Source organism: Saccostrea echinata, unplaced genomic scaffold, assembly GCF_033153115.1.
Source record: "Saccostrea echinata isolate AGI-Se365-2 ecotype Australia unplaced genomic scaffold, CSIRO_AGI_Sech_v1 ptg000004l, whole genome shotgun sequence".
NCBI lineage: Eukaryota > Metazoa > Mollusca > Bivalvia > Ostreida > Ostreidae > Saccostrea > Saccostrea echinata.
The window spans coordinates 1,187,279-1,200,897 of NW_026889753.1; the positions used below are offsets into that span (position 1 = coordinate 1,187,279).

The 13,619-nt window shown below is 31.1% G+C and overlaps 1 protein-coding gene across 1 annotated transcript; it reads right to left on the reverse strand.

The window, feature by feature from the left end:
* Nucleotides 1-1,292: 1,292 nt before the first annotated feature.
* LOC133179227 (uncharacterized) lies at nt 1,293-3,171 on the reverse strand. Its single transcript, XM_061314018.1, has 3 exons — nt 2,842-3,171; nt 1,822-2,118; nt 1,293-1,471 (listed from the first exon to the last, which is right to left on the reverse strand). Exons 1-3 carry the CDS (start codon nt 3,134-3,136, stop codon nt 1,293-1,295), a joined length of 771 nt encoding a protein of 256 aa, XP_061170002.1. The 5' UTR covers nt 3,137-3,171.
* Between the last annotated feature and the right edge of the window lie 10,448 nt (nt 3,172-13,619).

The following is a 13,619-nucleotide window of genomic DNA, read 5'->3' on the forward strand; positions in this document are numbered from 1 at the left end:
AAGACTTCCTTTCAGTTTTAATCAATTTTTCAAGTGTCATTCTATAATAAACATTTTGTGAATAACAAATATCGACATAAATCTAAGCTTAATTATCCTAGTTCCTTTCACTTTATGCGAAACTTATGAATGTTATCAAAAATATATCACTGCCAAAGAAACATAATTCTTGGAATTCAAGGGTTTGAAAAAAATCTCGTTGATTTAAAAACCACAAAACCAATGCAAATAAAGATCAGTTAAAAGACAATTCTTACCTGATATTTATCTAGGTTCTGAAAAAAAAGAGATATCATCAAATTAGTCCTTCTTTTCATTCATCATAATGTAATTTATTAAATGTTCAAATGGACTTTTTACTTAAAGACATACTTTTTCAACAAGATTTTAAAGAGCTTTAAATTAATTTCAGAATTATGCACCTTCAGGATCTGCGGTTATCAAACACTTTCCATGCGTCCCAATTATACAGTCAGTAAAGTATATAGCTCAAAACCCTTTAACCTAATATGCTTTTGTGAACTACTTAAATGCACAATTTGAAAATACATTTCTACTACCCGGTCAGCAAAGGCGTAAAGAAAACATTCGATGACTTTAGCAATTTTAATCAAGAGTTTTTATGGATAATTCATTATGAAGTTGTTTCCCTTTTCGCACGAGTAATAGCCTGAATGCAATTAGGCATGTTATGAACTATCTAAATTTTTTTTACACAACTTTAAAAAAAAAAGAACAGTTCCCGCTAGGGTATCTTCCAACATTCTTTTTTGTCGTTATCATGTTTTTTTTTTTTTTATAGTTTTTTTATTTGTTTTTTTTCTTTTGAAAGTCTTTAAAAGTATGTCTTCATTTGTTTATTAAGAAGAATTGTATGTACATGTACTCAGATGAGAATTACCATTGTCTATTTCTGTTAACCTGGAGTACTTCGTAGGATTGATCATTGACATATTCCGGATTTTGATGACTGTTGTTTTCACTAAGGTAAGCAAATGTAAGTCAAAAATCAACACAAATTTCTTATTCTCTAAAATGATAATACTAGTATAATATAAAGATTGTCTTTTTAGAACTATTTATACCAAATTACATGTAGATTGAAACAGTGAATCTACCTTGTTTTTTCTTCTCCTTTCTTTGCTGAAATATATTTAAATGGAAACAAATTCAGCCTTTCAATTTCTTTTAAAGATATTAACGCAAAGGAGCTTTGTTGATTTCTTAATTTAAATTAGGATACGAAAAAGAACTTTAATTTTCTTAAGGAAATGTGAATTAAGTACTGCCTCTTAATTCTTTCTCTTAAAAGTCTCACCAGATACTACACAGGAACACAGGTCTCCTTTTTTCACTCTGATATGCTGTAATAAAAGGACTGTGATTAACGCTAGTATAATAGCCACCAGTAAACCAGTAGTAGTTCCAAATGCTGCAGCTGATACGCATTGAGGGTCTTCATTACTTGTGGCTAAACGAATTAAAAATAATATCCTGTAATTAGAACTGAATCTTAATTTATTTCCTTTGAATAATGAATTACACTGATTATAATTGATATATTAAGGAATGAGAAATCATAAAAGTAAGGATGTCTTGGTAGTATTTACATGTCACAGTACATAACAAAGCATATCTCATTTAGAATAACAAAATTAAATTATGAATTGAGATCGTATGTTTCTTAGCTAAAAAGCCTCCAAATGAAAAAAGCTGCATAATAATCAATTACTTATACTGTCGTTGTGCAAATTTTGTTGTTGTTGTTGTTTTTTTACATTAATTTAGAAGATGTAAAATGTACAACTAAATGCATCTTACAGAAAACGGTGATCTTTATAGCGTCTGAAATCTCGTCGTAGGCATAGAAAGAGGATGGTGAAGATATTCCTCTGCATCTGCATATCTTTCCATTGTGACGTGGAGTCACTTTGATTTCCAAGTAAGTTTCTGTTCCTTCGTCCATCCCATTCTGGGGAGGCTGGTCGCCACAGATCCATCTCCATGTTATTTTTGGATAGCCTACTGTCGTGAGATTGCACTTGATGTTTATGTACTCACCGCTCTGTACAGTTGTAGGAGTCAAAGGATAAATCTTTGGTCGTGATCGTGGCGAATCTTATAAAAGTAATCTTCAATAACTGCTTGTATTAATAAATGTGTATGTTGTATAGTGATATTTATATAAACTTATATATTTCTAAATTTTCAAACAAAAGGAATTATATTTACGCATATAACAATGTTGATTGAAATTCAAATCTTGGAATAATTTGAGAAAGAAATTAAAAGATTATTTGCGAGTAATATTTCGAAAAAAAAAAATAATTTAAATTATATATACAAAAAATTCAGATGTTCATTGAAAAACACTTAAAGCAAGCCATTTAAATTGAGTCGGAAATGTCCTGAATTTTTTATTTTTAATTTTGAGGCGAAAAATTGCAATTTCATATATTATTGTATAAAATCTTATTAGGCAAAAGAAATTGATTCACTGGAAAAGCAGGTAAGAAAAGATTATTAAATTTTTTTATATTAAAAAGTCCTGATAATATCGAAAAATGTGTAACCACCAGCGAAATCACGTTGAAATCACTTTGAAAACAAAGACTGAAATAAAATAAGAGAGTATAATAAAAGAAGGATCTCTCAAGGGAAGATGCATTTCCTCAAATACCAAAAAACCTATTTAATTGCATCAAAATGGTTAAAAAAAATTGTGTTGTGTTAATAAATGTTGACTTAACATGTACTTTGTTGTGTAAGTGATAAACTAATGAATGAATTACATGTACTTTATAATAGTTGATATCAGTGATAATAAAATCAACTTCTTACGATAAACACGCATCATGTATCTGGAAGAAGACAAATGGTCGTAGAATAAAACACGGGAAGGCGATTTCGCTCTACAATAACAATACTTCCAGTCGTGTTTTCGTGTTGCAGTGAAATTCATATAAGTAGTGGTTTTACTGCTTGAAAATGTTACGTTTTTCATCTCTTCTTCTCCACAAAACCATGTCCATGTAATTGGTGGATTCCCCAATGGATACACATAACAGCTGAATTTCATTAAATCGCCTTCATAAATATGCCTTATGAAATCATTACTGTAAGATGTAAGTTGCATGCCGTAGTAGGTGGATAAACTGGGCACTGATGATGGGATAGCTGTAATATAACAAATATTGTAGTGAAGAAATAAAGCAAAGAAAATATCAAGTAAAAACGCATGCCTTCAATCACTCTTTTTTAGTTCAACACAATTATTGCCGTTCGTAAATTTATGTATTTTAATTCTAGGAATAATATTAATCATTTAACACTTATTCATTATGTGTATTTCACTTTTTTGTAAATTCATGATTGTCGTCTAGAAAAAAAAAAACAGTCGATCTGCACAGTATGCACCTGAATTGTTAAATTTATTTAACAAATCATTATTTCATGTTTTTTAATCATAAATAAATACTTTGCTTTTAAATCTTTAAAGATTCCCTAAGTTGAACAGGCAGTACATGGACTTATTATTATTGCCTTGAGTTATGAAGGTTCTAGTCTTTGGACTTTGGTTCGATGTATTCATCGGTTTGTATTTGTAAGGTTGTATTTTATTGGTGTATTATTTTTCCCTCCAAAATTGTTTGTTCTGGTCTTTTCTTGTCCAGTATTTGACCAAAAAGGCTTACAAACGTAAGAATTCACACTATCTTACTTTTGACACTGACAGAGACAATATTTCTTGCTGTTAAGGTAAGCTAACATTTACATACCAATTCTGGTATGATTTCTAATATTTGATTTAACTGTAAAGTCTGTATTTCCGCCAAATTTCATAGCACATGCACAGTAAGAATCTAATTTGTGAGACATTTAAAGAGGAACTCTTTTATATAAATAACATATTTTATTAAGTATGTTTTGTTTGTTTGTCTGTATGTTGTTTAACGTCCCTCTCGAGAATTTTTCACTCATATGGAGACGCCACCACTTGCCCGTGGCGAGCTGCAAATTTTGTCCTTTACTCGGCACTTACGGCCATTGAGTAGTGAGGGATCTTTTTCGTGCCAGCACCTACTGCGACACGGGACCTCTGTCTATACGGTCTCATCCGAAGGACCGATCTCCACGTCCCACAGTGGGATTCGAACCCGCGACGTAAGGATCAACTCCTTACTTCGCGAATCTAGAGCAGACGCTCTAACCACTGCGCCACGCGGGCGACTATTAAGTATGTAAATATTTTTGATGACTTCAAGTTTATTTATGTAAACTTTAACAATTTGGAGTTTTATACTCTGAACACTCTGTGAGCCATGTTGAAAATTATGGAAGGCACAGGCTCAATCCTAAAGATTGGTTTGATATAAATGTTATTATATGTTTCATGACAATTATGAAATAGTGAAATCTGTGTAACCATTATAGTAATTAATAAATAAGTTATGTTCTATAAATGTTTTAATATTTTTAAAACGTAATTTGGAAAGGGATAATTAATTATGTGTAATTCATCTATAGAGTTACCTTCCTTTATGCAGTGTATCTGTAAACTGTAGATTGTAATTACTATATTGATACAGATTATATTACATTATTTTAAACTTTGTGTTTATTATTTGTTATTATAATTTTCAGGGCACCCAGTTTCGATTCTATTCATATTCCATCATTGTTAAATCATTTGATCTGTTGGGGTTCTTTGGTGTGCCAGCGCCTGATGTAACACGAGGCCTCAGTTTATCAGTCCTGCAACTTTCACTCCAATGGTACCAAGCACTTGGCGAAGTAACTATAGGTTACTTTTTGTTGAATCGATTTTGGGTTATCACGGGGCTTGAACCCAAGACATTCTTACTGAGGTCAAGCGTATTGATGAAAGATATAAAAATGTATTTTAAAGATTTGCACATCTAAACTATTTTTCTCCTCTGTTAAATGATGGGTTTCTTAATTTCAATTTTTCATAGAATAAATTCATAACAAGTCCAAAATAAATAAAATTAATGATAAAACATAAATTATGTTTTAAAAGGAGTGTTGGAAAGGTGGTTATTGTCAAAAAAAAATTTCAGCCCTTGATTGGCTTCCGAGATGAAAATAAAAAATCCATAACCTTATTGCACATCTACAGGGCACCACACTCGTATTCTAAAAGATGATTTAGCCACTGTATTAAAATGTTAGATAAGTTCTGGGAACAAAGTTCTGTAAAAATAGAATTCCTTTTTGGTCCCCAATGGTCTCCCTCATACAAATATATGTTCTGAAACCTTATAGCGCATTTGCAAAACAGTACCAGTCATATTCAAAAAGATGATTAAGCTACTGTATAAAATATAAGATAAATTCTGAACTCCAAATTCTCGTAGAATGTAGGTTTTTTACTCCCTGTGGCCTCAGGGTGAATTTGAAACCTCATGACACATCATTGAGATATCATTAATCTTTTTTTTTTTTTTCAAAAGATGATTATGCTACAATGTAAAATGTAAGAGGAGTTCTGAGAACATAGTTTTTTGTAAAAATCCCATGTTTTTTATTACCCACAAAAGGCCCCTAGGATGGGAAAGAAAATTCTGAAACATTCTTGCAAATCTACATAACGTCATCAAGTAATATATTAGAATATGAATAGGAGCAGTTTTAAACAACATATACAAAAATATTTGAAAGAGAGAAAATTTGCGGTCATTTTTGTCTTTGGTACGATCCAACTCAAATCTGCAGAAATAGGTTAACAGAATGGCATATCTGAACCATATCTCAACTCAGGACTAATTTTCTTATGGATACAGTTATTCGTAAGCTCATGACTATATTAATAAAAATAAAAGTGTGGGGAGGAAATGGATGGTCTGGAACCATTTCTCTTCATTATAACTTAACAAGTAAAAGGGAAATAAATTAACCGATACATTTCATATGAACAAAGATACTTCACAAGTTCCCGATCTTCAATGTGACACTTGAGTATATATATGTATCATTTAAATCCTTTCTTATTAATATCAGTTATCCTTTTCCTATGGTGATTTTTTAGGGTTTTATGTAAATCAAAATCCCTGATTTAATCTTTGAACAATATTGATGACAGATCCCCAATCTTTTAAAAGAAATAATACATATCGCCCTCATTGTAACACTCAACAGAAAACTTTTTAACTCCTAACCTTGAACTGACGACGTTACGTTCTTGGTCGATTTTATGCATCGGTGAAGAATATGACTTTAACATCAGAATATATCGTCGCCAGCTAAATTTTATACATGGATATACAAGGCGACAAATTATGTTGTATCACACTTGAAACTAGTTATACATTAGACTAAAAAATTATCAAACAATTTTCTTTCTAGTAAAAACATAAATGCTACCTTAACTGTCAGTTAAAATATTATAAAAGCTGCTGTACAACCCATTCAAAATGTTTTGATTCCAAAAATTACTTCGCTATAAACAGAGGACTATTCAAAGATTGAAACTTACTGTCTGAAGTTACAACAGAAAATATGCACAAGATCCAATAATCTTTAAAATCAGTCATTGTCTGGAGTAGTTAAAAATTGTCTTATAATATGTAACTAGAAAATGTGACGCTTGAGTTCTGCAAATAAAGGAAGTTTATTTTTGGTGAAGTCTTTAATAGAGCAGAACTCGGTTAGCCAGGCATTGGTGACGTAAACTTATTGGAATGTTCTTAATGTGTCGACTGGTTACCAATATGAAAGAAAATATTTTGGAATAAGAGAGACGTAAGAAAGTTTTGAGTCTGAATGGTTATACAAAGCATGCACTTCCGAAGGAGTCGACATTTAGCAAATATTCTTACCTTCTAAACTAATAAATAGACTATAATAATGTATGTACGAGTTAAACATAATGGGATTGGAGGAAGTGCTTGCATTAGTGCAAACCATTCTACCCTACAATTCATGCACCGAAGCGCTACCCCATTATTTTCATTGCGAAAAACAAATTCCACTAGTCTTCCTTATCCACCACTTTGCGATTTTATTTCTATACTAATCGGGACAAAGAATTACGAAATTTTTATGAAAATCTGATGATCTGAACTCCATTTAGGTTCGGTCAATATTGTACTTCTTAGGTACCAAAGTCATCGTATGGACCCTAAAAACGATTGTTTTTTCTTTATTGAAGAGACCTACGAATTCATGTCCACCAGGAAATGTAAAATGCCATGTTCAGAACTACTCAAAAAATCTTCATGCACGAAATCAAATCCTCATCAACCCATAGTTTTCTCTCAAACCAAGAAAATTTGACCGCACGAAAATATGTAATTTTTCAGTATTACATGTTGAAATTTATAATCAATGACATTGTTAGGAAACAATTTTGTCTTTTGTAATGTCATATTATCTAAGAGTCTTTATATTATGCTTATGTTTATTACATGCTGCAATTTATAATGATTAGCATTGTTTGGAAACACTTTTGTCTTGTCTTATTTGGCCAAAACAAAAAAAAAAACAAAAACAAAAAAAAACAAAAAAACAACAACAAAAAAACAAAAAACTCAATGCAGTCAAGGGAATGTTGAATTCAATAAATGAAATTTTAAACATTTAAAAATAATACTATTTTGAAATTTAAGAAATACGCTTTTCTATTTGAACTGTATGAAGCAGAATCTTATTACATATTGTCATTATTCCCTATCCGGTTAAAAAAAAAGAAAAAAAAAAAACAACTAAAAATCAAGTACACTCTAGAGTAAATAATATCATACCATTACATGTTTAATGAATAAATCAGCGGTCGATCTAATTTTGTTTTGTATTGTATTGTTTTCTTTATGCAAATAGGGGTGTAATGCGACGACCTGCCTCCTAATTAAAATAACACATAATCGTCCTGAAATAATCAGTTGTGTATTGAATCCATTGATGGCACCAGGCTTCTGAGCCATAAAACTTGGATAAGCTCACCTTTGATCCCAGTCTAACTTTTACACAGGTTTACTTTTTTTCAAGGAACACATCAGCAAAAGTATCAGTCATTCAATCAATTAAGGAGAGTATCAATTATTTCATGTAAAAGATAAAATGTAAAGAAATTACCTGAAATTGAATCTTTAATGCGCTAACAGACTATGTGGTATGGACTAGCCAAAAGGTATAAGATAAGATTTATTGATCCCAATTTGGGGCCCCTCAGGGCATACAAGTAAAGAATTATATACCGAAGAAGAAATTCAAAATTGATAGTAACAACATGTCGATATTAAGAGAAAAGAAAAGAAACTAACTAAAGAAGATGATGATGATTATAGCAGATGGGGATTACCAATAATAAATGCTTTAAAAATATATATATATATATACATATATATAATTAGCAAACGTACAAAGATTTGTAACATGTATATTTGTACTAGAGTATTAATAATTGAATATTATTACTCTTTTGCATTTATTTGGTTCTTTTTAACATTATATAATTCACTATTTCTTATTTTAAAAATATTGATTAGAAAATTACCCAACTTGATAAGCAATATATCATTCTCATTAGACATAATCCACAAAAATTTTTCTTCATTTGTTTAACAATAAAATTTTTTATTATTTTTAGCAATATTCTCAAAAAATTCATGTCTATCATGTTTATATAATGGACATTCAATCAGTGAGTGAATCTCATCTTCCACACAATTCATGTCGCACATTCTACAAATCCTTTCATTTCTTGCAAGTGTGGTTTGCTGTCCTTCTGTGTTTACATTTTTTTCATATCTTCCACTTTCAATTCTGAGATTATGTGCACTTATTCTAAATTTACATATAATTTTTCTTTGTTCAAAATTTTTAAAAAATAAATACATTTCAATTTCAAAACTTCTTTTTACAAAGAAATATGTTGTAAGTTTACCCGACAGACAGCCCTCTTCTCTTTTTATAAACCAGTATTGAAGGAAATCCTTTCTAATAATTTTTTTCAGTTGTTTCTTTAAAGTTATTAGTTTCATTGATTTACATTTAGACCAAAGTATGCCCATTTTCTTACATAGATATGTTACATTTGAAAACCAACTATTTATATTACAACTGTCCAAGATCATACTTTCTTTGTATGCATTGTATAACAAAGAATTCTCGGGCATTTTCTCAAGTCTATGCCAGTAAGAGATAATTGCTATAATAATAGAATAAAAAATTGGTTGTCTACCCAGCTCTGATAGAACTGCAATATTGGTACTTTTTTTCCCTGATCCAATAATAAATTTACAAAATTTCATATGAAGATTTTCAATCTCCCAATCTTTAAATGTTTCATATAGGCATTTATCTTTTCTTTGCATTGATGTTGACAATACACCCCATATTTCTGACCCATAGGTAGCTATAGGTTTGATCATATGATCAAATAGATGAAGTAAAGTTTTAATGGGTGGATCTGTTGATTTTATATCTTTGTATATTTTAAACGATGACTTTAAAGCTTTGTTATACAGATGAGACCTTGCCTCTTTGAAAGAACCAGAATTTGAGAGTATTATACCTAAGTATTTATATGCTTTAACACATTCTATATTAATACCATTATCAATTTTAATGGAGATATAACTATATTTGTACATACTGCGTATTATTTTGTAGATAGTCCATTAATATTCAATTGAAGGAGTTTAAGTTTTATACCTTCATGTATTATTGTATCAAATAAAGCGAAGCTTTGTGGAAGTCAGGCGTTCAGAAGTTAGCTGAAGAAGTTGACGGCTGAATCGGAAGCCAGCAGAAGTAATAAAATAAAGAAGTTAAGCGTAAGAGCAAAACAAAAGTATAAAAAATTATAAGCACCAGTGGCAGTATCCTAAGGAATTGATGTTAATTCTGGGTGTAGTAAATCTGAAGAAGATTGAGACATCCAGTTCTTATCTATCAATAGGAACCTAGGGGAGAAACACGGTGCAAGTAGTACCTTACCCAGTCCCCAAACACTCTATATATTGTGTAAAACTTATCTCTAGATAAGAGAAAAATTTTAGTACTGTGTGATTTACCCTCAGACAGAGCGGTCATAATAATCATTTCAATCATTAACTCAGACAGAGTAAGAAGAAAACTTGTATCCCTTGTAAGAACCCGATGATACACGTTACAAAATGAAGTAATAAGTTTTATAACGCTAAACTTTAAATTTATTTGCTATATCCTCAATGCTATTTAAACATCTATGCATTCTGTGCATTACAAAGATATAAGTATTAGAAGATTAGAGGCACGATTAAGTGAGCTGATACCTCGTTATACGTGTAGTAAGAAGAGGAAGAGCTAATCCTTTGCATCTGTAAACTTTCCATTGTGACGTAGAGTCGCTTTGATTTCTCTGTTCCTACATCCGTCTCCTGGTTTTGTGTATTGTTTAACGTCTCTCTAGAGAATTTTTCACTCATATGGAGACGCCTCCATCTCCTGGTTATATTATTTATGGATATCAAAATTTTGTATGATTGCATTTGATGTTAATGTACTCACCACTCTGCACAATTATATGAGTTTAAAGATAAATCATACGTAGTATCTTCCAAAATTAAACGTAATCACCCACTTTCAGTTTTGTACCATGATGTTTTTATTTTATTGAAATTTGTATAATTAAAACAGATTGGCGTTTACAATGATTTTGAGAAATTCATATCATGTAATAATTTTATTGAAAAATAAACAATGTAAGATATCTTAATATGTGATTTTTTTAAATATTAAATGTCCTTCCAGTTAAATATAATTGACGTATACAATCATATTGAGAAAATTCAAATCTTAAAATAAATTGTGATAGGTAGAAAAATAGAAAAAATAAGATATCTAAGAATAATAATAATTGTTATTTATTCTGAAAAAATATTATCCTTATAGTAAACACGCATCTCATGATCTGATAGCAATATCGAGAAGTTATGTCGGAGAATAAAATAGTAGAATGTGATTTTGCTCCGCAATAGCAAGTTTTTCTGACGAGTTTCCATGTTGCAGTAAAAATTCATGTACGTATAGCTGTTTGAAAATGCTACTTTTTTCATTATCTCTTCCCCACAAAACCATGATCATGCAATTGGTGGATTCCCCAATGAAAGCAAAAGAACAGCTGAATTTCATTAACTGCTTTCATAAATATACCTTGTGTAGTTATTACTGTAAGAATTGAGTTGCCAACGTCTACCGTGACACGGGACCTCGGTTTTAAAGGTTTCATCCGAAAGACCCGTGACTTTCACTTCTAGTGCCGGGAGCTCGGCGAAGGAACAGTTACTATCTATGTTTAGGTCTTAGGTTTGACGCAGCTCGGCGAACGATAATCTAACCCGGGCTTTCCGATCTCGACAGGTCGACACCTAATTGCTAAATCTTATCACTCAAAAAAAGAGTCGACCTGTCAACAGTTGACATCCAACTGGATACTGATCCCACCTCTGATGTTTTTGGAGGTCCATGTTTACTCTGCTCCCGATTTGTATTGTTTTAATAGACTTTGAGCTTTAATACTGTTTGTTTTCTCCATATTACATACTGTTTTCCCTTGAAACAAAGGTCGACAAGTCAACAGTTGACACCCGTTCGGTTTTTCCTTTATAACTCAAAACAAAAGTTGATAGGTCGAAAATTGACTACCATTCCGTACTCCTTTTTCTCTCATAATATTGATCGAAATGTCTCGTTCATTCTCTCTAACAATTTCTCTCCCTGATATAAAGCTGGATTAAATTTTTCTTTTTTTAGGATTTATCCTTGAACCCAACCGAGAGATTAAGGTTAGTCCTCCAACCCGTGGTAAGAATAAGGGTTATTCCTCAAACCCACCGGAAAGATTAGGGTTAGTCCTTAAGAATCCACTGGAGATAATAATCCGTCCACCTATCAATCTATCGATCTGTGAAACCGTCAACTCGTCTACCTGTCGATCTGTAAACTCGTCAACCTGTCGATCTGTCAATCCGTCTGCCTGTCGACCTGTCTTCCTTTTGATCTATCGACCTGTAAAGCAAACAATCTGTTAATCTATCGTCTCTTCTACCTGTCGACATGTCAATCCCTCGACCTGTCAAACAAACATTCTGTCAACCCGTCGACTTGTCATCATGTCGACCTGTCTTCTTGAATACATGTAGACCTGTCAAGCAAACAATCTGTCAACCCGTCGACTCCTTTACTTTCAACCGTCAACCCGTCGATTTGTCATCCTGTCGACCTGTCAACCACTCGACCTGTCAATCTGTCTGTAGATCTGTCAAAAACACCGTCCACCTGTCTACATGTCCACAATTTATCAAAAAGTTCCTACGTTACATAATATTTCTCCAAATCTCCTCATATTCTTTAGCAATGCGCATTAATTCTTCAGCCCTTTGCCATTTGAAAATATTTGCCGGTACTACTTATCCATATATCCGAGTTGCTTCAAATTCAATGATGTCATTATCTTTCTTGATATTTTGAACTCACGTCTCTCATTTAAAGTGAAATTCAAACTTAGTTAATTATATAACTATGAAAAGTTATTTTATGGGGTCAGAACAAAGGCGATGAATTCAGAAGTAATATTCCGAAATGCAAACTTTTTTTTTATTGAATATTATATATAAAAACGTCATGTGTATCTTGATGTTTCGGACATTTGTTAATCTAATAGGTTAAGGTTATAGTTATCTTTTTTAAGATATTCATGTATATTGGTATTGGAATTATTATAAACCATAGAAACAATTGTCTAGAATTGGATCCACGTCAACTTTTCACGTTTTAAATTAAATCTGATTGGTGTTCAAACACTTATCAGAGCTTTTTAAAACTCCATGATAAAAGCTCTTTGCATAGTCCCTATTGTTGAAAATTTCGTTAAGAGTTTGAATAATTAAAGTTCAATTTCTTTGAGGTATTATGAATAAATTGCTCAGAGAAAAAAAATCAGCAATATTACAAACAACATCTGAAAAATAAATATACATCTTAAGAATTTGTGTTGAAAATTTTATCCGTCACAGGACATTTGAAATATTTGCATGAGGTAAAAATACAGGCAGAAAATACATACGTTGGAAATTGAAAGGTGAAAAGTTAAAAAAAAACAGGCATGCCGTAACTGATATATTTGATATATAATTAAGGTTTTCAATCGAATTATAATCGTCTTCTTTTTCAGATCATATCATATATTTATGAGTTATTCAAACTTTTCATGAAAAGAGCGAAAGGTTTAACTTCTGGATGTGATATTCATATGAGCAAATATACTCAAAGATATGTTATGATAAAATGAATTTAAGTTATAGGAGTTAGTAAAATACTCCTTCACATTCTTTCGCAAATAATCCCATAAGTTTCCAATGATAAAAATAATAAATCAAAGTTTCATAATGATTTTTTTTCATTTTTTTTTTCACAAAAAATTTCAAAAATTGATGAAAGCATAAATTAATTAGTGTTTTCTACCCATCAATCAATATGATTCTATAACAAATTAAAAGTTTAAATCATTTATTTCTTGACGAATGTTTTTTTAGACTTGAAATTTTCAGTTTTGTCAAAAGTAACACCTATCCTAATAATCTTTAATTTTGCATTATGAAAATAAAACATGATGA